Below are 26338 nucleotides of genomic sequence, written 5' to 3' on the forward strand. Positions count from 1 at the left end.
TACCGATGATAATAGCAACTGTCAACTTGTAAAGTGATCATGATTTGTTCGCCTTTGAAAAGCGCAAAAGAAACTCAAAAGACGCAAATGTTTTCTCTTTCGTTGCTCGAATTTCATTTTCATTCAAACTTGTACATGATTCATCATCGCTATCATCATACAAAACACTTTGCCAACATTTATCCAACATTTGTTGAGATCAAAAGGAAAAGGAGAAACTCAATTCAAAGCAAAGTGACCAAGTGTTCGTAAGCTTCAACGATTTGTTAAAGTTTTTAATGGATTGAAAGACGACAATGGAAGCACATAGCTCAACTTGAGACACAATAGTACTTAACAATATCAACATGAAAAATCTATCTTGATCATTGTAATAAGCTTGTCCATTGATTGCTGTTGCTTGAATGGTGCTGATGATGATGATTGCTAAAGTTGCTTTTTTAAAATTTGTACTCTTGGTTGAACTATTTGTCGTTGTACCATTGCCAACTGATATTGAGGGTGTTGGTGGTGTTGCGTTTGCAGCTGAGGCTTGGCTACTTGAGGTTGACTTCAAGTTGACCGAACTGGATGTTTTACAACTCAATCGCATAACTTTGGAAGGAATTTTTGGAGAGAAAAAACTTAATGGACTTGAACCAGTGGCAAGGAAAGATGCTTGAGACTGATGTTAATGATGAGGGTTAAAAGGATGATTATGATGATGATGGTGATGCTGTTGATTTGAATGGGAATTGGAAAAGCTTGAATATCTCGAGTTGCAACTAGTCGAGAAAGAAGAAGATGAACAAGAAGAATCACGACGATAGTTTCATCCATCAGGCGTGTTGTATCGACTTGTCGCTGAACAATAGCCAACACCAGAATCGATGCTCTTCACAGACATTGAATAGACTCCTGTTGTAAAATTGACTTGTTTCTCGCTTTCAGATTACCTCAGACTTTCCACGAGAAAAACATCCTCAGAATCTCTTTTCTCTAATCAAATAATCTATATTTATTCTGGCACTTTACCAACGAGATGGCGTCTGAAACATCTCGACTCAAGTTCCTTGAGTTAGTCAGTTTTAAAGTCATCTTTTGATTGTATTGGTTAATTAATGGACGCCGAGTCCATTCGGAGTGAAAACTGGAAATGGTTTAATCTTGCTTTCTTTCAATAGATGGTGTTGTTGCAAAAGTTTGTACTTGACATGCTCAAGCAAGGCAAGGTTTCATTTGTTTGAAGATCAAGTTTAGTTCAACTTTGCCACTTAAACAGTAAACTCAACTTTTAGGTTTTTTATTTCATTTGTTTGAAAAAAAGAGAAACTAAGAGATTCTTTGAAATGTTTCATTTCCAATAGTAAAAATTAATACAAACGTTTTCTTTTTTAACTAAATTCAATTTATCTTAATTTTTTTTCTTCCATTGACTGTTTTTTTCCTCTCTTGGATATTAACTTCATCATCATCAATACCATCAGCTTTACTTGTGATTCTTGTGTCATATGTGTGATCCTTGTGTGATTATAACATAACAGTTTCAACGCAAATGGATAACCCACCAATACCAATTGTAACAGTGTAAATTGATTTACATCTCAACATTTCATCAAATCAATATTTTATTGCAAGATTAAATTCTTGTCAATCCATTTTGTACGCCATTTCGTTCACTAACCTTTACTCTTAATGAACGGTGTGTAATTTTTTACCCATTTTCTGACCTTTTACCAGTTTACCATTTTTGTCTTTGTAGACTCTTTTGAACCAAACATTGATATTTGTATCATTCACTTTCAAATTTTAATATCTTTTTCTCTTCTCTTCTCTTCTCTCTGTCCTTTTTACCTTTCATCTTCCATGTCTTGTATTTTAGAGCACAAATGCTATGCTCTACCGCCAAATCACTTGGCCTTCTCACCAGGACGCCAATGTTATGCTTTACCACCAAACCATTCAACTTTACTGACCAATACTCTTGACCTTAGGTCACGATCTGTCTCCAATGGAATCCGTGAACCTTTCCCAGGTCTCTATGAGTCGGTTGGTCGACCCTCATTATATTCAACTATACGGAAAAATGTATCTCGTCATTGTTCCTGGAAATGTGCTTCAATTACCTTTATGCTCATCTCACTTGCCTCATTAGCAGCTTTAGCATATTTTATCAATGGATATTGGCGATTTTTTCTCATCATCAATTCATCATCATCAGAGTCTCAAGTGTCTCGCTCTGAAACTTGTCCCATACTTTGCTCTGGACACGGAGTTTATTATAAAGGTGTCTGTCAATGTGAACCCGGTTGGAAGGGAAAAGAGTGCCAAATTAGGAAAGACCAATGTGAAATAAGTGATTGTAATGAACATGGTGAATGTATCCAAGGTTCATGTCACTGTTATCCAGGGTATAAAGGTCAACACTGTGAAGAAGAAGTTGCAAGTCAATCCGAATTGAAGATTTGTCCGATACTTTGCTCCGGACGTGGAGTTTACAGTAAAGGATCTTGCCAATGTGAGGCCGGTTGGAAGGGAAAAGAGTGCCAATTAAGGGAAGAAGAATGTGAATCCAGAGATTGCAGTGGACACGGTGATTGTACTGATGGGCAGTGTCACTGTTTTCCCGGTTACAAAGGTCAACATTGTGAAGAAGGTAAGAAGCAAGATTCAAAGATTTACACAAACATTTCATTATTTGCTCAAAACCATTTAAAAGCAGCTTTCATTTTCGCTTCAATGTCAACAACCAATTTTACCCAAATGGTGATAAAAGTTGCCAACATTTTAAAGTTATTTATTTATTTCAATTTTTAAAGTTGAAGTCAATAAAAATGCTCAATGTAAGTGAAGCTAAACATGATTGAAGCAATTAATCTCATGAGAAACACTTTTCAATCAAAGCAATTATTCAATGGAAAAAATGTTTCACTTTAAATATCGACTTGAAATGCAAATTGAAACTGGTGACTGGGAATAACAATTGAAATAGCAATTGATCAATAATCAAACGAATTTCCAGATTAAATGTGAAATGAAGAAAAGATTGAAATGAACTTTTTCTCCATCAGAAACTTAATTTTCCATGTGGATTGATGATAAAAGGATTACTTTTTTTGCCAAACTCTTTAACACTTTGCATCATGATTCACTGAATAAGAAAGGATAAAAGAATGATTGTTGAAATTCTTGTTAACAATCTTGAAAAAACGGAATAAAAAAGATTCATCAGATGTTTCTTATTCTTCATCATTCTTTGCCATCTTCATGGAATGAACTTTTCAGGAGAAGGGAAAGGAAGAGGAAGAAAAAAAAGAGGAAAGCAAAAGACTCTGGTTTTGTGTGTTAACTGGTAAAGGCAAAGGAGAGAGCAGAGAGAAAAGGGGAAAAATCGATAACTTGACTGGTTAAAGTTTACCAGGAAAGGTTGGTGAAGATACAAAGTTTCAGTTCATGGTGAACATGAAAGCAAAAAAAGTTTCTCTTTTCTCTCTTCTTCCTTCGACAAAAGTGAGAAATTGAATGAATCAACTCTTGATATATGGTTTTACTCTTGGATTTGATTTTATCCTCTATAATATATGACTATCATCATGCATTTGGATTAACATTGAATTGGTAAATAGATCAAGATTGAAAATTTTGGTTCGTCTGTAGTTCAACTTTATGGTTAACCAGTCTAAATGATTCATTATTGTCTCATGTAATATTCACCAGGAATAAAGATTCTTGACAAATAGCGAAACCAACATAAAATGAAACGACAAAAAGATCAACTCATTCGATAAAAGAATCTTCTTTTCATGTTGAATAAGAAAAGTATTCAAATTTTCTGGTCAACATCTTGATCAATCTTAAAATGTTTACAGTTAAACCTTTCATTTGGTTTTGGCAAATATTGAAACTTCAACATTGACTTTGATTTTGACTTAATTTTTTCATCTTTTGTTACAGTTGATTGTCTGGATCCTGATTGTACTGGACATGGTGTCTGTTTCAATGGACTTTGTCTTTGTAGTAAAGGATGGAAAGGAGCCGATTGTTCAGAACTTGATTCCGAATCATTACGCTGTTTACAGGATTGTTCTCGTCATGGGACATTCGTCATTGAAACAGGTCAATGTATTTGTGAACCACGATGGATGGGAAGTGATTGCTCTCAAGGTTGGTCCTTCTTTTGTAACATTGTAGCTTGTCTTCCTCATCATCTTACTTCTATTTCTTTGTGTGATGGACAAAAAAGAAGAAGAAGAAGAGAGAAAAAGGAAAAGAAGAAAACATCTAAAATGGGAAATGTTTCTTTTCTTTCTTTTCTCATCTTCAACGTTAAATGATATTGAAAAGGAAAATTGGTTTTTCATCTTTACAAAGTATCTCCATTTTCACTTAAATCCATCGCAATTTATATTCAACATAATTGATTTTTCTCTCTTTACTCTTTAACCTCTTGATAGCTTTTTTGTGCACCAAAATAGCATCATCAACAACATCAACAACATCATCTTATTCATCCTTTTAACGATCCTTTTCTCTGTAGCTTTGTGTTAACTTGTTAACCTCAAATGTCCCAATCAGTTGAAAATTTTCTCTATTATCTGCTTTTACACACTGAAAAGTTAACCATTACTGTTACCCGGTAATCATCATGATCATCATGAAACCATTTTTGCTGTTTTTTTTCTTTTGCCAACTGTACAAGTGCAAAAGTGATTAAAAGTAACAGAGAAGTTAATCTGTTGAGATGAAGGTGAAAGCTTATTATGAGAAAAAGAGGAAAGATGAAGATATCTTGAAATGAAACTAAATAATCATGTGTAAACTGTGATGAAAGGAAAACAAATATCATGCTCTAAAATTATTATATCAATTTTCTGAACATCAATTTACTTATATCCGTCCTTTTTGTTCAATTCACGTTTTCTTTATTCACATTTCCTATCAACCTTCTCATCATCCTCATCATTTTTACCTTTGAACATTTATCTTCATCGTTATATGCTCACCTATTTTCGTGTCTTTTTTTTCTCATACCATTTACTCTGGATAATAGGGTCAAATTTCTTGACTGGAAAAAGGAAAATCGATTTTCAATTCAATTTTTCTTTTCCATTTCATCAATCATTTTCACTGTACCCTTTGTTTACCCTGAAATATATTTACATTGTGTTTAGAAAAATTCATGAAAATCGATTATACTAGAGGTTCGTTTCATGAATCGCAATCCATTGTTAGTTTTACAGGTTGAAAGAGAAATGGACTTTTGTTCATTTGTTTCAAAACTCATCATTTAATTTGTGATTTTGTTGCTTATGAAACTTTTTTGATGAACAAATTGCTTTCCAGTTTTGTTATGTTTCATTTAATTTCAAGTTTAATAGTCTTTGATGCAATTAAAGCGATTCACAAACTTTCATGTTGATTTTAAAAGCATTTTTCACCATTATTGGTATCAAGTTTGTCATTATCATTACAACGGAAGGAAAATGTTTTCTTGATTACAATCGGAAATTTAATTTCACCTCTTTTTCATCATCTTCACAGTTTTACAAGTTTATTAATTTGCTCAACACTTTCAGGTTCAGTCAAAAACCTTTACTTTGATACAGTTCATCAAGACTTGAGCTTCAAACGGAACAGTTATTTATGTCTTTATTGTACTTTGCCTCTTGAACATTTAGCTAACTTATGAGCTCAATGGAAATGCAGTGCAAAATAAAAGTTGAAAAAATTGAAAATAGTAAGTAAATCTGAAGATCAACTTTTACTTAATTAGTATAAAAATCACCTTTTAATTGGTTTGAAAAGTTAATCTTTTCGAGTCTAGAAAGTAAGAAATTAAAAAATCTATCTGCTTTGATTGTTTGAAAGTTTGAGTTTTTTTTCTAGATTCTGAATCAACATTTGAAATGAGATGAAATATCAAATTGCTGATTTTGATTCAGTAATGTTTATCTTTGGAGGTAAATTTTCTAATAGCTGCTAAGTTTTATTATTTTCTTGTCCCATGCTGTACATGCTTTTCAGATATATGTATTACTTTTGGATAACCACTTATTTCCGTTTATCATCACTTGAAAAGCTTTTTTTACTTCTACTTTCTTCATCAATATTGCTTCGCTTTATCTTTTGCTTGCTCTCATCTCAAGATGATGAAGAGAGAAGAGTAAAGTTTCAAAATGTGGCAAAAAAACTCATACATCAACCTACAAGGTTTACTTTTTTTTCTTCTTATCCTGATTTATCTGACTTCTCTTGAGACACTAACGGCCTAACCACTGACAGAGTAAAATGTGAATGCAAAGATCTGCAATTCAAGTTTTTCTCTGCAATTGATCAACAAGATTATCAACTTTGCTCAAATCTTTTCAAGCTTTTTTTAACCCACTTATGAACATATCAAATGACCATTGATATTTTTTCTTGAAAAATGTTTCAATTATTTCTCAATTAAAGTAAGAACACTCGACAGTCATCAACATGATTAACATCAATACAGAATCTTGAGTTTACCAAGAAAATGTTGAAGAAAACATAAACAGTAAAATCTTTATCTTCTCAACAATATTGAGATAAAAGGAACACAAAATGTGGGCGAAATACAAATAAAAATCGTAGAAAAAAAAGAAAAATCAAAAATCGAAATTCTCAGCTTTTTGACAAAAAAATCATTCCAAATACAAAAGTCATTCGCTATTAAGCATCCAATTCATGAAAATGAACAACTGGAATACCCACAGAATTGCATGTAATCTAAAGACTTCCTTTTGATATTATCCTCAATCCATCCTCAATTGTCTATCAATCGACTAATTTTTGTTATTCATTTTCATGACATTCTTCTTTTCAGTTTCTCATGTCAATTAGATAAGTTCATAACAGCATCTTTTCCCCTTTAGTAACTCTGTTCACTTCTTTTGCTTCTGTTGTCTGAGCTCTATTATATGTTTTAACAACTAACATTACCTATTATTATTGCCTTTTATTAATATCTTTTTTATTGTTATCTTAATGCTTGTGTCTTAGCATTTTGCTTACGATTACTCGTATTGTTGCTATTAATGCCATTTTATATGAAACTGTTATTTGTAAATCAAATAGAGATGTTGAAGGAGAAAACAAAAAATGATGAAAAAAGACAGAATGAAAAGGAACAATTGCCTTTTTCAGAATTATCATTTCTTTCAGATTAATTTAGCAACTTTTTTCTTTTCTGGTCAACATTGGACAAGCTTGCATTGACATTGCTGTTAATATGATTGTTTCATTTTTTGCTTCTCTTGTCATTATCGTCATTTCTTGCTCTTTTTTATTATTGTCTAGTTTCTTTCCTTTTCATCTCTTCTCATCCTGCATCATCATTTGAAAAGAAATTTCGACTCCCTTATTTATCCATCGAACCGTTAGTTGTTTTTATACGAGTGATTAACTACACTTGCTGATGGTCAGTAAACAAGAGAAAGAAGAGCAAAAAAATAGTAAGAAGAGAGAGAAAAATGAGTAAAGTATTTTCATTAAACAAATGGATGATGGCTGCTGGTGGTTGCACCAAAATGATGATTGTGATGAAAGATGAAGCCTCAATTTTGGTGCAGCACAAGTGATCACTGATGACAGTAAACTCATCTTTTTTTTACTTTCCTTTCAATTTCCTTTATCTTCATTATCAACTTGCCATCTTCTGCCCAAATGATTTGCTCATGAAATCCATGAAAAACATTGTACATTCAATTATTTAAACATCACTTCATAGCTCTCTAACTTGATAAATTCATCCAATGATAGTTTCATTATCATAATCAATAACTTTTTTTGCTTTTCAATTGATCATAATTTTATTAAATAACAATTTTGGTAAAATGAAAAAAACTGTTTCTCTATCAGACTTTACTCCATTTTTCAAAGATTTACTTGAATGGTTAAGAAAATTACTTTTCATTATGTTGATAATCTTGGACTATAAGTGAAAATGTGGTTAAAAGATGATAACAACTCAATTTGTTGGTTCATTTGTTCATCAGTTAGCATCCATTGTCATCTTTAATCATCTCTTTAATGTTGAACTTCTATCAGCCTTGTAAAATTATCGCTTGGTCAATCGTTTCAACCCATCTTTTATTATATAATGATGCTCAATATTACATAAAGATACTCTTAATGATGATGCTGTTGATGATGTAAACGATAATTACTTGAAAAGTTTCATTATGAAACTATTGCCTTTACTCTTTGCTTCAATATTATTGATTAAATTTTCATTTTTTTCTCCTTTTCTTCGACCTTTTTCTGTCTTTCAAGTTAATCTAATTTTGTTTCTTCTTCTCTCATTTTTACAGAAAAATGTGATCTCGATTGTGGTCCTAATGGTCAGTGTCAAAGTGGAGGTTGTGTTTGCAATAAAGGATGGACTGGACCAAATTGTGAACAACGTCTTTGTGACCCAAGATGCTTGGAGCATGGACGATGCAACAATGGTACATGTTTCTGTAATCAAGGATGGAATGGAAAATTATGTACATTAGGTGAGTACAGTGATGAATAAATTGTTAACCCAATCATGATTGATTCAATTGAATTAACCAACTTGACGATTCTGTTGTTGGTTCAAGTCATCCAATTGCATTATAAGAGTCAACCTGAAAAATTGTCGCCAACCTGCTTCATCAACAATCAATCCTGTTTTCACCATGAAAATGACCACTTCATTTAAAGGTTATGACTTGCTTGTCACACATTGGAAAAGTTTAACTGAATTAATGTTGAAAAGTTATCTAGTTATTGGCAAAGATAAAAATGAAGTGCAAGTTTGACCAGAAATGACTAAACCAATATTTCCATAGATATTGAAGAATAAATTATTTGGTTTTTTCCATTCTCTACTTGACCTGAAAACGACAAGAAATCCCAAAACGCCGCTTTTCTCATATCATTTTATCTTCAGCCAACTCTGTAAAGTGAAACGTAATTTAAACTATAACTTGATTATTCATCAGAAAAGCTCATTTTCTTCAAATTTCATCATTTGGTTGTCTCAATCATAATGAAAATAACGTGATAATCAGTTACTTTTAGTTAACCAGATAAACTTGAAATCTTATTGAGTCTTTTGAATCTTTTAAACTTGGTAGCTTGGAAGCTTGCAAGTGACTTTTCATCAAACTTTAAATTGCTTCATTGTTACAAAATAATCTGAAATTCTTCTCATTATTGAATAGCAACAGAATTACAAAATTAAAATTGAATCAAATAAGATTATTTTCAAGTTTACCATTTACCTTCAAGTCTAAGTTTACTGTCCACAGTTTTTGCACGAACATTGTTGACCATTTATTGATTACACTTGTTTCCTTAATCTTATTCACTTTGAATTTCTCATGATTTTCCAACTTGCACATTGAGATTATCGCAGCCATTTGAGTTTCTAATTCATTTCTTAAATGCTTTCAATAAAACATTAAACATTAAAACTGATTTCACTTTTTGCACGAAAAAATTGACATTTCCAATTTTCTCAATCTCAATATCAATTGCTCTTCCAATTGCTATTCATAATTTCAACTCTAGTCTACTCAAAGTATATTTACCTGATGAAGGCGAGATAATTGAATGATTTTGTTTCACATTAACATAAATGTTTAATTGAAAATTAAACTCTTTACTTTTAATTGGTTAATAATTATGTGAGTTAATTTTTGCTTTACATGAATGTTGACTTTAATGGGAATGATTGATTTTTATTACTTGGTAATGAAACATTGAAAATACCTAATGAACCATATTAACCTTAATTGAAGTGAAAATAACATTTTAACATTGTTTACTTTTCCAGTTTTTTCATGTTTCCAAATAAAATTGCGTTTCACTGAATCTTTTTCATCATCACCATTATGAGACATTTGGTGTTTAACCCTAAACAGTATCGAGTTGATTTTTATTCATAGCAATGGCTAAATTGAGTTTATCATGTTTACCAGAGAAGAAGAAAATCGTTTCTCTTTTTTTCCTCTACTTCTTCTTCTTCTTTGCTCTTTTCCAGCTCCTCATGGTCATATTTATCAAACTAAATTCTTATGCATAATCTGACTTTGTATTCATGCAGCATTTTCAGGTTGACTTTTCATGATTCACAGATGAAATATCAAGTCAACCATGAGAGATGAAAAAAAGTAATAACCCAAAAAATCTAATAAAATTGTTACAATAGTCTTCTCATTCAATCGATACACATTTCAAATGAAAAGTTTCGTCGAAAAACAAAATTCTTGTGAAATTATTTCAACTTGAATCAACTTTTCTACTCTTACCTAGTGATTGGAATGACTTTTTTTTGTTATTAGTTATTAGTTGATAAAAGTGAAACTAAAACACCAAATTGAATTGATAGTTATTACCTTCATCATTATTATCGTCTTAACTAGAGAATGAAATTTATTATCACTTCTTTTTCTTCCCTCTCTGATCAACTTTAATCTTGATCATTGTTGATCCAAACATTCAATATAATGGGTTCCTTTTTTTTGTTATTTAATGGTGAAAAGAGAGAGGCCAAAATTTTTCTATTGATTCACTTTCATTGAACTTGAAACACTTTTAAAGAAATGTATTGAACAAAATGATGATTACATTGATGATAATGAACAAAAAGAGGAAACGATGAGGAGGGTAAATTCAATTGGCTAACTAGAAGATGCTGTTTGATTGTTAATCAGCCATTTTTGTATTCCAATCAAATACCAATATTTGAGGATATCATTCAACCAGTGAAATTGAAAATTGTTTTCACTTGAAAATTAATCATTCAATCGATAAGCCGAGTGCTGCATCTCCAACTTAATCAAACTTGAAGCTCATCTGTCCTCGGTTGCCTTCAAGTCCAAGGGTCTGGACCAATCATTGGATAATTTTAAATCTTCAGCCGATTCAAATAATCGCAGTAGTAATTAAGATACACAAGATAAAACACTTTTCGATAATGAATTGAGCTTTTAGGTTTGGACGCGAAGTTAGCGTTTTAACGAATTGACTAAAGGTTTGAAGCTTCCATAGACGCAGGCAAGTTGTAAACTTGCAACTTGAAGGTCTACTTGTGCTCGGTTGACTTCAAGTCTAAGAGTCTGGACTAATGACTGGATAGTTTTTGCATTTTTACTGGTAAATTGATTGAGAGGAAAAAAATGTTCTGACTCGAGTTTCTTTAATGACCAGAGTTTATTTCATTGTAACATTACTTTGATGACGTTTAAAATGGTCATTTATCACTGGACTCAATGTAACAAAATATTTTTCCATTGAATGTTTAATAGACAATAGTAATGATGAAAAAGTTGAACTATAAGAATCGATCTTGATCATTGATTGAAATCCATTCTGGTTTATTTTGTGTTTCACTTCTTTTCAAATGGGTCTTCATGATATCATGAAACCAATTTTTCTTTTCTCTTTTTTTTCCTCTCTCTCCAATTTCTTTAGCTAGTTTCATGAGGCAAGTAAAATTCTGTCTCTTTCTTTTCTTCCTTTTCTCTCTCTTTCTCTGTGTTATGAGTTACTCTTTGTTGTTTTCCTTATAAATGGTCAAGTGTATGACAAGTTTAACATTCAATGGCAAATCGATTGGTTGATATTTACGGACTTGACTGGGAGTAAAAAAGGCCATCAATTTTATCCCATGTTTCAGTTTAATGTAACCCTGAATAGAAGCTCAGATAAACTTGTATTCTAACCTTTTCTTTCCATTTTTTCGCTTCTTTTTGTTTTCTCCATTCATTTTCTTTTCATTTCACGACTCAACCTAATCAATCACTGTTCTAATCAGTTGTGTATGTTTGCTGCTTAATTCAGATCAATCTTCCAAATAATCTGCAATAAAATGTATAATCTTCGATCCAATTTCAAACTTTTCTTAATAACCTTTTTGTCCGTTGAGCAGCTTCGAGTAACGTTTCATTATGAAAATGGCAATTTTCCCTCAACTTTACTTTTCTCCAAATTCAAACCTTTTCTTGATACCCTGCTTCAAGTACATGGAATCTCGTCTTTTTCGATCATTCATTGATCTTTCATTCACTTATCATCTCAATCATACTTGTTCATTCTCAATACTTTTTCTTCTTCCTTTTTCTCAACATTATTTTTCATTATTTTTCCCTTTTGACATGGAATTGAGACAATTTGTAACACTTTTCCTCTTCATCATTACATCAAGTTAGAAGTTGGAATTTCTCTGAATCTTCCAACTGAAATGTGTACATTTTTCACTATTTATCATCATCAGTATCATTACAACTTTTTGTTCCTTGTTAAAGAATCGGATTCTACAGAGATTTGCCTTCACTTGCATGAAACTTCGTATAATGATAGTTGTAATATTTTCATCAGACTTATAGATCGAAAGACATCGACAAAACTAAAGCCGTTTGAGGTCGAACCACTTAATCAATTTTTCGGATTCACCATTGCTTGATCCATCATAAACTTAGTTTGAACATTTTTTCATTTTCTTGTTAAACAAAAGTCAGTTGTTTGCCTTAAGTAGAAACAGTTTACCTCTTGTATCCATCATATCATCATATCATCATTCTCATCACTTTTTCTCACTTTTCCTCCTTCTTCTCCATCCATTAGCAACTTCATCATAATGATGATCCTAGTTTTGATCATCATTCTACACGTTTCCCTAATAAGCTGTAAAACACTCGTACACTTGATACTAAATAGTTAAACATTTTATCTGACAAAACATTGTTGGCAGTTTACCAAACGTTAAACAAAAAGACTTGACAGTTTTTGCACAGTTTTTGCTTATCCAATTTTCAGACTAAACTGAAGCTACAAAAGTTAAACACAGACCAACACTTAATTGTTATTAAAAATTGAATCATTCATTAAGCATTTTCTAGTCAACATTGAAACGGCCAAAACATATTAACACTGACATTGAACTGTTGAACACTCAAGAAACACTAGAAATGCTGACAATTGGTTAAAGTTTTTATTCAGTGAAAGGCTAGTTTCAATTACGACTTCTATTAATGTCACAATGTCTCGAGATGATGAAGATGGTTGGAAATGAAAGGAATTCAGAAGAGAGAGAGAGAATTAAACTTTTCTTTTCTTCTCTGTGGTAATTCATTTTCTCTTTACTTTATTCTTAATTCTTATTCTGTTGCAACTGAAAGTATACTTTTTTATAAAACCATGAAAAAATCGATTTCCATTTGAGACGATTCATTAAACTTGGAACTCAAGCAATGTAAGGCTTTCCTTCTGTTTTTACTCTTCATTTAAAAGCCAAGTTTCGTTTATTTATTCATCCTTACCAGGTTTCAGGGTTTACTTTGCACCAAAAGCTAAATTTCATTTCTCCATTACCTTGTTTAGCCCTTCACTTTACTTCCTCCTCCTCATCACAACAATCATCATCAACTTTGATCCGTTTATGCAACTCGTTTCCCTTTCGTTTCTCATAAAACTTTTACACATTCAGAATCGAAGAGGTAAAAAAAAGGAAAAAGAGAAAAGCAAAAAAGCAAACAAAATTCCTTAGAGAGTTGATTAAGAACATAAAAGATCCTAATTAATTTCATCTAATAAACTGCATCCCATGACCAATGTTGATACATTAAATGGCATCATTTCACCATTTCAATCTTTTCTTATTCACTCCCTGTCATAATTATGATTTTTCATACTAAATTATCACTTCTCATTATCAGTCGACTTCTTCTCACTTTCGACCAGATTATTCTGATATTGATTCTTTTCTGCCATTCTTTCTTCATTACACACTTTCCATAAGGTATTTCATTTCTCATTCTTCCCTGTCTCATTCAATCTCCTGGGATACTGTAATTGCTCACGATGACCATAGTTTTCTGTAGTAATTTAGACTTTCTGTATTACTTTTATCCTTACTTTTTCTTCCCTTTTCTTCTTCTTCTTCTTCTTCTTCTTGGTTCTCCGTTTAATCCTTAACACATATCTACTTAGTTATTTCTCTTTCTTTCCCTGGTTATTTGCTGGTTCCATCATGAACAGTAATCTCTGTTATGCACATTGATATCGTCTTTAGCAATAAACTTCACTCTATTACTTGATCTTGCTCTTACATCTTTTTGCTTTGCTTACCTTTTCTCTTGCTTTTGCCTTTTCCTTTCCGAGTTGCTGTTCACCAGAATCCAGAATAATCTGACAAAGTAAATAAATTATCATACTAGAATGTAAAAAGTTATCATGAGATGGTAAAGAACTAAAGAGCAAAAGAGAAGAAACCAGAAGAAAACTCAATGTAAATATTATCCAAATTTTTTCTTGTTCGCCTTCATCTTTATTCCATCTTTCAGTTTGGGCGCAATTTTTTTCCATTTATTACGATAATGATTATTCTCTTATTTGCACCATAAAATCGCACATCTGCTAATGTCTTTCCTCTTGAACAGCATTTCATTGTTTTCCTTGATTCACTCGTATCTTCAGGGTTAAATGGTAATTTTTATTGAGGTGAAAAAAGGTGGAAAAGTGTTGGTCTCGGTGAATATGCTTTGGATGCACTTGCCATCAAATGGAATCAATTGTGTCTTTTTATTGCAAATTATTCTTTGCTCAATATTAATCTTCTTTTTCTGTTCTTATTCAGAGGGTTGCCCTAAGAATTGTAATAATCGTGGAGTTTGTGTTGAACGCGATGGACGATGGTTCTGTTCATGCAACTCTGATTGGCATGGAAATGATTGTAGCATTCCATTGGAAAAGGAATGTGGCGATAAAAAAGACAATGATAACGGTAAGTTTAATGGAAATTACAAATTTCCAAATTTCTAAATTTCTTTTGAAACAATTGAAGGTGAAAATATTTAAATAGTAAAAACAGTTTTCCGTTTACATCCATTCCCTTCCAACGATTCATGATAAAAAGAATGCGAACTTTATCACTTTTTCATTCCACTTGATTCGTTGTTGAATATCATGAGTAAGTAAAAAGATTATCAAAATGATCATAGGAATAGTGAATCAAGTCTGAATGGAATCGTCGATTCATGAGCAAATCAATATCAGACTAAACTGTTACTTTAACCATTTTTCTGTCTCTTAATATTCAGAAGGTCAGAAGAGGCAAAGTGTAAAAACTGGACTTTTCTCTTCTGACCATTTCAAGATTATTCAGTATCTCTGTTTCACCTCAATGATGATTAAAAGTCGACATTTTTCATTTCATCCTTCAATTGATTCATCATTTGAAACTTTTCTAAAAGTTGCTCTTTTTTAACCTTAAATTGTTTACGATAAAGTAAACCAGTTTCAATGTCTAGTAATATGTTGATTGTCCAGTAAGATTAATGATGATCAAGAGGCGAAAAGATTTTCTCAGTGTAATCCAATTGATTTACTTTTTCAATCTTTCACTGTTAAACTGACTGATTCAGAGATAAATGAACAGAAGAAAATCTTCTTTACCTTGATTATTTTTCTTGTTCATTTACCATTCCATTACAGTTCTATTCACAATTGCAAATCTAAATTCTTGTTTCTTCTTCTTTCTTTCATCATATTTGTCAACTGATATTCATCCAATGCTGATTAAATGCCATCATGGAATCAACAACAAAAATGGATAAATCAGATGGTTTAATCGACTGTGCCGATAGTGAATGTTGTTCATCAAAAGATTGCCAGAACAATCCGTTGTGTCTTAAATCAGCCGATCCAGTGGACATTTTACTTCGAAAGCAACCTTTATCGCCAACAGCTTCCTTCTTCCAACGAATGCAGTTTCTGATTGAAGATGATTCAGTTCAGAGCTATGCTCACAGGAAAGCCTTCAATGACAGGTAAACATTTAAACATTGACCCAACTTTCAACCAACTTTCATTACTTTTGGAAAACCTTTTTTTTCGTTTTTCCCAACCTTTACATTAATCTCTTACCTTTTTTTTACTTGATTTACTCATTCTCCTCATTATCCACCTTCATGATGATTTCACCATAATTTTTCCATCTTCTTTTCATTATTTCATTTCAAATTCATTTCAACTTTTAATCCCTCCAGGCCAATTAAGGTCAATTCAGTTTCTTTTTATTTTTATATATTTTTCTACTTTTACTCATTATTATGTTCATTACTCTTACCAACCCTGAAGCTTCAATTTGTATCAAAATTTTTTTTTCTTCATTTCACTTTTTTTTCTCTTTTCGTTTTCATCTTCATTTCGAATAGACAAAAAAAGAAAACTTGCAATTCTTTTCCATTTCCTTACTGACCCTTTTCCCAAACCTTGCACTTCCTATCGAATCTTTTTCAATCGAATCTTGAACCAACTGTTTTCTGTTAATTTAATTTCTACCTGCAAAGTCTAACTGAACCCCACTTTGACTCCCACTCAAACTAACTTTACTTTCTCTCTTCTCTTATTTGCTTAACCAATAAAGTCTCTTTTGGACCCGATTTAATGCAAGGTTGGTTACAACAATCATTGTTATCACTCTCATGTTCCTTCATCAACACCAACACCAATTTATCATCAATTTTTAGCATTTAATGAGTGAAACACCATTCCACTCCTTGTACCATATTAGTATTGTTTGTGTCTCTTCCTCTTTTCCAACTTCAATGTTTTTTGACATCTTTTGCTTTTTCTCATTTGAAAACCTTTAAACCACTTGAGTGATTGAAAAATTGAATTACAATTTAATTTGCAATTTAATTCTTTACACCCTGATTTGTCAGTCTTGCATTATACATTGAGAATCATTCATGCTGATTCATTCTGATTAGATTTTTTTTCTTTCGTTTTTTTCTTCTTCTCTTCATGATAAACCTTTTTCTCTCTCAATAGTCTAGTTAAGTTTTTTTCCTCTCTAGTTGCATTTTGATTGTAAATGTCATCTCTGAATAATCACTTGAATCACTGGTTGATTAGTTTTCACCAATCAATTTTCCTGTTGGTTGATTATTTCAATTCTGTTGCAAACTTGCAAGTGTGACTCTGCAGTTGAAGGCAAGACAAGAAGAAAAAGAGTGAAGAAAAAAAATCATGAAAAAGACAGAAAAACAAGGAAAAGAAGAAAAAAATGAACAGCAAAAAGTAAAATTATTTACTTTCAGTGGACATTTAACTGGACAGCAAGCTTTAACCATTTCCTGAACTCAATGTGTTGGAAAATTAAAAGGCAAAAGGAAAGGAATGAAGATGATTAGGGTAAAGGGATGAGTAAAAATGGAATGATGAAAAGAAGAAAAATGAAGAAATCAAAGAATCAATGTTTTCCATCAACAATCAGTTAAGAGTTGAGGTGTTGAAAGTTATGGTTGACATCCTCATCATCTTTTTACTTCATCTTGCCTCCTTCACTGGTTCTTGTCTTGAATAAGGGGGACAGTTTTTATCCAAAGAAGGTCATCATGATAGCCATTTCCAACGTTATCTTGAACAATCCATTATCTTGGACTGTGCCATGTTTGTTCATCTCACAAGAAGCGAAAAGATGAACAAACTGAAATGATCAATGGCATGATATTCAATGAATAACCATCACTTGAAACTTGAACAACCTTTTTTTTCTCGTCTCTTCTGATTTTTCTTCAGTATTGCACTTTCTTCTGTGTTTCTTGTTATTCTTAAATGGCATCATGATGAGATTGATGAAGAAGCAAAGGTGACTTCTGTATAACTACCAACTATGTGAATAGTTAACTTAATTATAGTTTACTGGATTCAGCGTAAAATCGTTAAGGGAAAAAGAAGGGAAAAGAAGAGGAAAGAAACGCAAAAGCTTTGCATTTAAATAGCAAAATTAGCTAAATTAACTAATAGTAAAAGTTGAAGCTTGAATGCATTTTATATTTTCATTACAATTGCTTCTGTCAAACGGTTTCAACTTTTGTTCATTGATTTATCTCTTTTTCATGTTTACTCAATTCTTTTGACCCTTTCCAGTTTTTTGTTTAACTTGCACATTTCTTCCTCTTCTAGTGTTAGTGTTACAATCTCATTACATTATACAATGAAAAATCAAAATTGCTATCTTTACAAAGTTAATATTGCTTTACTGTTTAAAAACAATCAACTTGAAGTGAAACAAAGCGACTTTAATTTAAACATTTTCCATCTTTTATTCAAAAATTCATTTGTCAATTTCATTTCGACTTTCATGGAAATCAGTGACAAGAAGCAGAAAAATAATGAATGGAAAAAAAGAGGAAAATAAACTAAAAATTTCAAGAGTTCATCCAATGACAATTTGAGCTCATTGTTGACCAGATTTAGATTCTGGTTTTGATGAAAAAAAGATTCACCTTTTGAAAATGTTGAGAGAAGAAAAAAATGTTTCAAATTTCTAATTTTTTTTCGTTTCTTTCCCTGGAAACGAAAAAGGCTCGAATTCACATTTTGGTCCATTTGTAAATCTTTTTCTAGTTTCATTTTCTTTTCTTTTTTCTGCCTTCTTTTTTTCATTCTTATCTTCATCTTCACCCTGATCTTGTTCAGGGTAACTTGCGAAAGAATTTGAGTTTCACTCCTAGGAATGTTGACATTTGTACTTTACTCTGAGATGGTGACAGAAGAAGAAAAGAAATTGTTACCTTAAAAGACATTTCATTTCTCTCCTGGTTAAGATTTTGTTTCTCAATGAATTTCCTCAGCAAAAATGCTGGCAAAGCCAAAGAATTTTAGAAACAAAAAAAAGAAGATAAAAGTAAAAATGAATCAACTCTTACCTTCATCATCACAATTCCCTGATGAAGGTGAGACTCGGTGAAAATCGGATAAAGAATAAGGAAAAAGGATGGAAAAGAAAATGTTGACAAACTTTTTTGTTTCACTTTCAAAGAGATTTCACCAAATTCAAGTTTCATTCTCTGAATGCATTTTCCCTGTGAAAAGTGCGTTATTACATTTTAACCTTCTTTATTGACACCAAACTGAAAGATTGGAAAGAAATTCTGGAAAAGTAGAAGAAGAAGAAAAAAGATGAAACAATATCATGTCAAAGAATTTATTCTAAGCCATTCATTTTGTTTGTCAAGTTATCCATTTATTCAGTTCAGGTTCATCATGTTGACAATTGTCATTCAATTTGCCATTCCACTGATTATTCATATTCCTTGTTTCAATTTCAATGTTAACTCAACATCATGCAATAAGGTAATAACATTTGAAAGATTGAACTAAAAGCGAAAGGTAAAATAAGGCAAAAATGAGTTACCTTGAGGCACTTTAAAATTCCATTGGAAATTAAATTGAAAGAAACTTGGAATTTCATTTTCACCATTTTTAAGCTCAAAATTGTGTCCCATGTAATATCATGAAAGACATAAAATAAGTTGGGCAAAAAATTTGATTACACTTGATGGCAATAAGGAAATGATATTATTTCCAGTCCATATCCGATTGTTATATCACTTGATTTCACTTTGCTTGGTTTAATCTTTTTCCTTCAGAAGTTTAAAAATTCTGAGCTTCTCTTTGCATTCTCAGAGAAAAGTAAAACTTTTAGGTAAAAAGAGATATTTTTATTGCATTTTATTCATCTATATCTCACTCTGTGTTGGTTTATATTATTACCAGAAAAGATTATCAGAACTTTTTATATTCACTTTAACCAAATCATATTGATTATCCTGTTATTTCATGTTATTTCATTTCTCAAAATGCAAATCAATTATTCCAAGTTTTTTTCTCTTTTCTTTTTATTCTTTTTTTCTCCAATCGTATTTTGTAATGTTATTTACTGAACAATTTTGCCTTTTCTCATTATTTCTTCTTCTTCAAGTTTTCCCTTTTATTCAGGGAAACTTGAAATATCTTATTAAAAAGAGAAAAATGAAAATTGCATTTTTACTCGGCGACTTGAAACTCCTTCAGGCTTTCATCTGTTTCAAAACTTTCAATATTGTTTTCAATGAATCACATTTTTCAAGCATTTACCATCTTTTGACTTAACCGTTTATCATGAGAAATGTTGATATCTTGATACACTTTTGATTTGATTGCTCATGAATTTATTGTAAAATTGAAGAGAGCAAAATTTTTGCTCTCGCCAATTTTTCGTTTACATGATAATTTTCTTGATTACCATGATTGGTTAACTCCCAGTCAATGTTGGTAAGAAAAGGAAGGAGTGAGGAAAAGGAAAATGTAGAAGTCATCATTAAATTCTGACTCCTCGTTTCCCCTCACCATTCCTCATGCTGTTTCCATTTATCCAAATGGAGAAAACAAAAAGTGTAAAAACTCTTGAAACTCAATCTTAACATTGCCTGAGCTTCTTGATATACATATCATTTGCAGGTTCAACTTGCAATGTTTCTCTTTACTTATTCAACATTTTCACTCTTCCATCACCATCATTATCATGATATTCATTTGGAAATGTTCAACTTTTATTGTTTATAAAAAAAGGTTAACAATTCATTCCACAATTTTGTTTCTTTTTGCAAACAAAAAATTCAATTTTGTATCATCATTTCAACTGTTTATTGTTTTGCGTTTTTTGCCTTCTTTGACCTTTCAAGGTTTTCATCGCTTTTCAACCATTTCAGCATAAATCATTTTCAGATTATTCATTTTTCTAGTTTTACTCTTTTCATGAAAACGAATAAGTTGACTCTAGAACTCAGCTTTTATGAATTATTTTCTCGAGTCTTTTCTAGTTTTTCCTTTTCCGTTTCGATTTTTCCCAATTCTGTTCTTTTCCATTTTCTTTTTTCCCTTTTTTACTCTTTTTTTGCTTCTTCTCTTCATGATATTGTTACTATCATCGTTTCTATCATCATGGGAATGAACCTGGATAATGATAATGATAGTTTTAACTGAACCTTTTACCTTCACTTTTCTTCATCTCTGATTGTTTTTATATATAAATATATTTCTCTGCCTTTTCCTGTAAAAACTTTATCATATCTTTGTTCATTTCCATCATCATTATCATCATGATCTTCATCGAACCAATCTCTTTCTCCAACATTATCCTCATCATCTTTATGAGTTTCTCATTATTTCTGGCAGCCAAGGGAGACATATCAAGATGTATACATGTTCTGCTTTTCTCTTCTTATTCTTATTCTCTTCGTCTTCACCATTCTCCCCTGTTAACCGGGAAAGGAAAGATGAATTCAGTTCTTGAATGAAAAAAGAGGAAAGCTTGATGATAGAGAAACACGGTGAAGGAAGAAAAGAAAATATTAGACATTTTTGCTCTTCCATCTTCTTCCTTCTTCTCAACCGTTTATAAGCATTTTGAAATAATATCTCATCTTGACAATGTTAACTGTTCTGTCATCTTAACCATCATCTTCATCTTTTCATTTTCCCATATTAGTTCAATACTCGACTCTCTAGGATTCATTTAATTGTTTTCAATGTTAATTTTGTCAAATTTTCTGGTCCTTCATTTCAACTGATTTCCTTCAACTTGAAAACCCTTTTTTTGTTTGCTAATAAATTCAAAATTTGCCCTTTTCTTCATTCCTTTTCTCAATTGAACTCGGCTTCAGGAAAGGTTAAAGTCTAGGAAATATTTTTTTGACAAAAGGTCTCATTATTTTGGCCTTTCATGAGTTTCAATTGTCAGCAAATTTTGATTTATTATATATTAATATATTGTGTTTTCACAAAAGAAAGCTTTTCAAATCAAAACAACTCTCGTCTTAACATTTTGCCATCCTTTGAACATCTTTCTTTGTACATTTTCATGTCCATTTTATTCATATTTTTATTGATTATTTTTGTTCTTTTTTTTCTCTCCGTCTTATTTAGCCAAGCTTCAGTTATTCGAGGTCAAGTTGTTTCACCTTCGGGCTATGGTCTGATGGGAGTTCGAGTTGGTGTTGTTAATGATCATTATCTTGGTATTGTTGTTTCTCGAGAAGCTGGTTGGTTTGATATCATGGTTAACGGTGGATCAGCAGTTACTCTTGACTTTAGACGTGAACCTTTTAAACCAACTCAGAGAACAGTTTTTGTTCCTTGGAATCAAATTGTTGTCATTGGTGAGGTTAAGATGAACTCGGATGAAGTTAAACTGGCTGACCATCGATCATCCATTTGTGTTGAACACGATTACGAGTCAATGAGACCTTCTATCCGAGGCACATGGAAATCGGGTTTCAATGGTGTATCTTCACTGTCCAGCAAGAGCAACAAGATGATTCTCGAAGAGGGTAAAATTGTCCAAGAGAGCATCGCAATTCCAGGAACTGAGGTTAACCTAATCTACCATTCAAACCGAGGATCTGGTTATCTTTCAACAATTGATTTAACATTGACCAATGATCGCATTCCATCGTCCCTTCGTCTAGTCCATCTCAAGATATCATTAGAAGGAAACCTTTTCGAGCAAATCTTTGAAGCTGTTCCTCACATTTCATACACTTACTCATGGAATCGTCGAAATGTTTACCGACAAAAGGTTTACGGAGTGGCAACAGCTACCGTCTCGGTTGGATACGAATACCTCAATTGTCCACAAATCATTTGGGAAGTTCAAACAGTGGAAGTTGCTGGTCATGACATGTCCATTTCGGAGATTGGAGGTTGGAATCTGGATGTTCACCATCGATACAATTTCCATGAAGGAATCTTGCAAAAGGGCGATGGATCAACACTTTACTTGAAAAAGTTGCCTTCCATTATGACCACCTTGATGGGCGATGGACAACAAAGGCCACTTCATTGTGCCTATTGTAATGGACAGGCTGGTGAACAGCGTCTATTGGCTCCAGTAGCTCTAACTTCAGGTCCTGATGGATCCATCTATGTGGGTGACTTTAACCTTATCCGTCGTATAACCCCTGATGGACAGGTTACCACCATTGTTGAACTTTCAGCTTCTCAGGTTGCTTATCGGTATCATTTAGTCATGGGTCCAGTTGATGGTAAACTTTACATTTCCGATCCTGAAAAGCATCAAATTTTACGAACAATCAACAGCTCCAATCCACCCGATCCCAGATCCAATTTGGAGGTTGTTGTCGGCTCTGGAGTGAAGTGTTTACCCGGAGACAAGTTGCTTTGTGGTGATGATCGTCCAGCTCGAACTGCTCGTCTTGCTTATCCTAAAGGAATCGCCATTTCATTGACTGGTGAACTGTTTATTGCTGATGGAACCAACATTAGATATGTTGATGTAAACGGAAACATTCACACTCTTATTGGTGACCATTATCACAAGCTGCACTGGAAACCCTTTCCCTGTACTGGAACCATTCCTGTTCAAAAGGTTAACCTTCGTTGGCCCACGGAACTGGCAATCAATCCTCTTGACAATTCACTTCATATTCTTGATGATCACATGGTTCTCAAGTTGACACCTGATCGACGCATCAGAGTGGTTGCTGGTCGACCAACTCACTGTTCATCCGTAATTACAGCTCAAGAAGATCCAGAGTCCAAGAAGGAAGCTGAAAATTTACTTGGAACTCAAGTTTTCCTGGAAACTCCTCAATCAATTGCTTTCTCGACAAATGGTGATCTCTTTATAGCTGAAAGTGATTCTCAAATGATTAACCGAGTTCGCCTTGTAACTGGCGATGGAAGAATCGTCAAGTATGCAGGAATGGATTTAGATTGTTCATGCATGGAAAATAACTGTGAATGTTTCAATGTTGATGTAAATACTGCTTTAACCTCTAAAATGTCTGCCATTCCTTCAATTACCGTAACACCCGATGGAAGCCTTCATATCTGTGATCAAGGAAACCTGCGAATAAGATCAGTTCACACTTCACTTCCCGCACTGGATGAAAACCATGAATATTCAATAACTTCCTCTGAATCTCTAGAGGTTTACATATTTAATCGTTATGGGCAACATTTAACCACTCGAAGTTTATCTTCTGGTTCAAATAAAAAGACAATTTATACCTTTAGTTACAATGTAAACACTTCATTTGGTAAACTATCTTCAATCACTGATTCCTCTGGCAACAAGATTCACCTTTTCCGTGATTATGCCAATCAAGTTAAATCAATTGAAAACTCGAAGGGAGGAAAATGTTCACTGACAATGTCTCGAATGAAAATGTTGTCCTCAATTGAATCATCTGATGGATTTACATACAGCTTTGAATATGTTGGCTCATCAGGTTTACTCAAGTCTCGCCTTGATCCGGTTGTCGGTGCAAACTCCATTTTTTATCAATACGATGCCTTTGGACGATTAACCATGGCTCTTAATCCTTCAAGTGAACCTCTTAGTTTTGGCTATAGTTTGGTTCTTGAAGGTGTCACAGTGCGTTTAGTTAAAAACTTATCTGATCTCAAAAATAATGTTATTAAACGAGATAAACGATCAACATCTTATTTAGACATTTTAATGGATGCTGCTTCACCCGAACCTTTGTATAATAATTCATCATCATTCTCATCTTCACCGTCTCTAAAGTCATTAACATCATCATCATCATCTTTATCTTCTTCCTTGTCACCTTCATCTGTTACATTATCATGAAAAAAGCCATCATCATCGTCATCAAAGTCTATTGTAAATAGAGATAAAACCACGAACCAGAGCTTGTCATTTTAGGTCAACTATTGAAACAAAAAAGATTTTATTTTCTCCTATGGAGATTTCATGGAAAAAAGGAAAATTGAAAGACTTGTAAATTAATTGAGAAAAGCATGTTAACTGGTCTTATCTATTTTTCATCATAAATTATTGTAAATTATTTGTAACCAAAACCTTAACTTCCCTAATGATCACAATTTGCTTTACATTTCTATTTCCTTTTCCTATTCCCTTCTTCTTAACCATCTTTCTCATGAACAATTATTTTTCTTGTTCTATCTTCAAATTTTTCCTTCTTTGCTCTCATTTTGCTAAATGTTGATGTTTTTTCAATCAATCAAATTACCATGTAAATTTGTTCGCTAAAGATGATCACAATTGTAACATAATATTGCTTTATAAAAATGAAATTAAACAACTTGCCAAGCGAAAATTGCATTTCTTATTTTCATATATGTATTATAATAGTTTCGAGCTGATTTTTGTAATTGAATACCTCAAATTCGTTCAACTCGTTGTATCCAAACGATTAACGTATCGGTAAGGGTAAACGAGAACCCGTCATGTCAATTTTTTCATCAAAGTCTCAGCTAAGCAGCTAAATTGAGTTTGGACATTTCTATCGAATTGATTCAACTGTCGTAGGTTATGTCAGCTCTTAGCACTGATAATTGATGAACTGAAATTCAATTATTGATCAGTATGATGGTTTCAAGAAAGAGTTACTTAATGAATTGATAATACTTGATTGTTTTTTCCAAAGATCAATAATTGTGCTGAGATCTTTAATAGCTGCCGTGCGGACAAATAAAGGAGGCAATGTGACAGTTTCTTCGTTTTCAAGCCATCTTTCGATTTCCTGATAAGAAATAGCTAGTTGAAGGCCTATGTCAGTTTTATCGATATTTGCTTTTTGGGCCAATAAACTGATAACTTAAACTGTTCAAGTTAAACATCATTCAATTAAATTTTAGGTCACATTTTATATATTTGCTCAATAGATGTCGACACCAGTCTCTTGATTTAAATTCAAAACCAAACTCAATTTAGATAAATTTTAATTTCTTTATTCTTATTTCAAGGGGCATTTAAATACGTGATTAGCAGTTTCATTAAAAGGCTTGACTTTTGTGTGGTCTTTGTTCAAACACATTCGACGTAAGTATAGTTCATAGTGTATTTAAGTGTAACTAGTGGAAACATGGCGAAGGGAAACATTGATTGAAATAATGGAAATTGTTCAATGATGGAGAGATTTACAAAGAAAAAGACTATTTCTTTGAAAATACATGGCAATTGAAATCTTAAATTCAATTTATTCCAAAGACCAACTCTATCCATGATGAAATCGACCTGAGCAAATGTTATACGCTTATTGCATCATGTATTATCCAGAAGTAGTTGTATACCTATCTTGAAATCCTGCCTCAGGCCTACTCTTTCCATTCAGAAATTAATGAAATTTTATCTTCTGACCAAAGATATGGAATTGAACTCAAAGTTTATGAAAAATGTTAAACAGATCGTAGTGAAAAAGAGTTAAAAGCTTTTCGAAGACCAAAAAATTCGGAATAATTGAACCAAAGAGAATGGAAAGAGAAAACAATTTTTAGGTTCATTTAACTCCGAACAAGAGATTAAAGAAACCCCTGGCAAACAGGAAACTCACCACACTGCAGACTAACGAGGGCTCGAAAAGAGAAGCGGAATATTTTTGAATCCAGATTAAATAATATTCAATTTGTTATGAGCCTGGCATACTGGCTGTAGTACAAGCTCATAAAGAACAACTCTTTATCCGCAAAATGCTCCACATGTGCTTTTTCATACCAACCATTAGCCTTTGTTTGCTTCTATTTT

The 26338-nt window shown here is 32.3% G+C and overlaps 1 protein-coding gene across 5 annotated transcripts; it reads left to right on the forward strand.

Annotated features, from left to right (window-relative positions):
- The first annotated feature begins 1237 nt into the window (after positions 1-1237).
- LOC107359129 (teneurin-m) lies at positions 1238-24911 on the forward strand. Of its 5 annotated transcripts, none has more exons than XM_015925581.3 (8): positions 1238-1681; positions 1862-2635; positions 3934-4143; positions 8313-8498; positions 14609-14755; positions 15593-15800; positions 16400-16426; positions 21730-24911. In XM_015925581.3, exons 1-8 carry the CDS (start codon positions 1675-1677, stop codon positions 24419-24421), a joined length of 4251 nt encoding a protein of 1416 aa, XP_015781067.1. In that variant the 5' UTR covers positions 1238-1674; the 3' UTR covers positions 24422-24911. The 5 variants fall into 5 exon arrangements, with proteins under 5 accessions (XP_015781067.1, XP_015781068.1, XP_089122406.1 ...); XM_089266282.1 differs by having other exon boundaries at positions 1540-1681; positions 1862-2414; positions 3932-4143; XM_015925582.3 differs by lacking the exon at positions 16400-16426.
- The last annotated feature ends 1427 nt before the right edge of the window (positions 24912-26338 follow it).

This window comes from Tetranychus urticae, chromosome 1 (genome assembly GCF_039701765.1).
Source record: "Tetranychus urticae isolate SD_2017Ah chromosome 1, NJAU_TeUrti_SD_1.0, whole genome shotgun sequence".
NCBI classification, from domain to species: Eukaryota; Metazoa; Arthropoda; class Arachnida; order Trombidiformes; family Tetranychidae; genus Tetranychus; species Tetranychus urticae.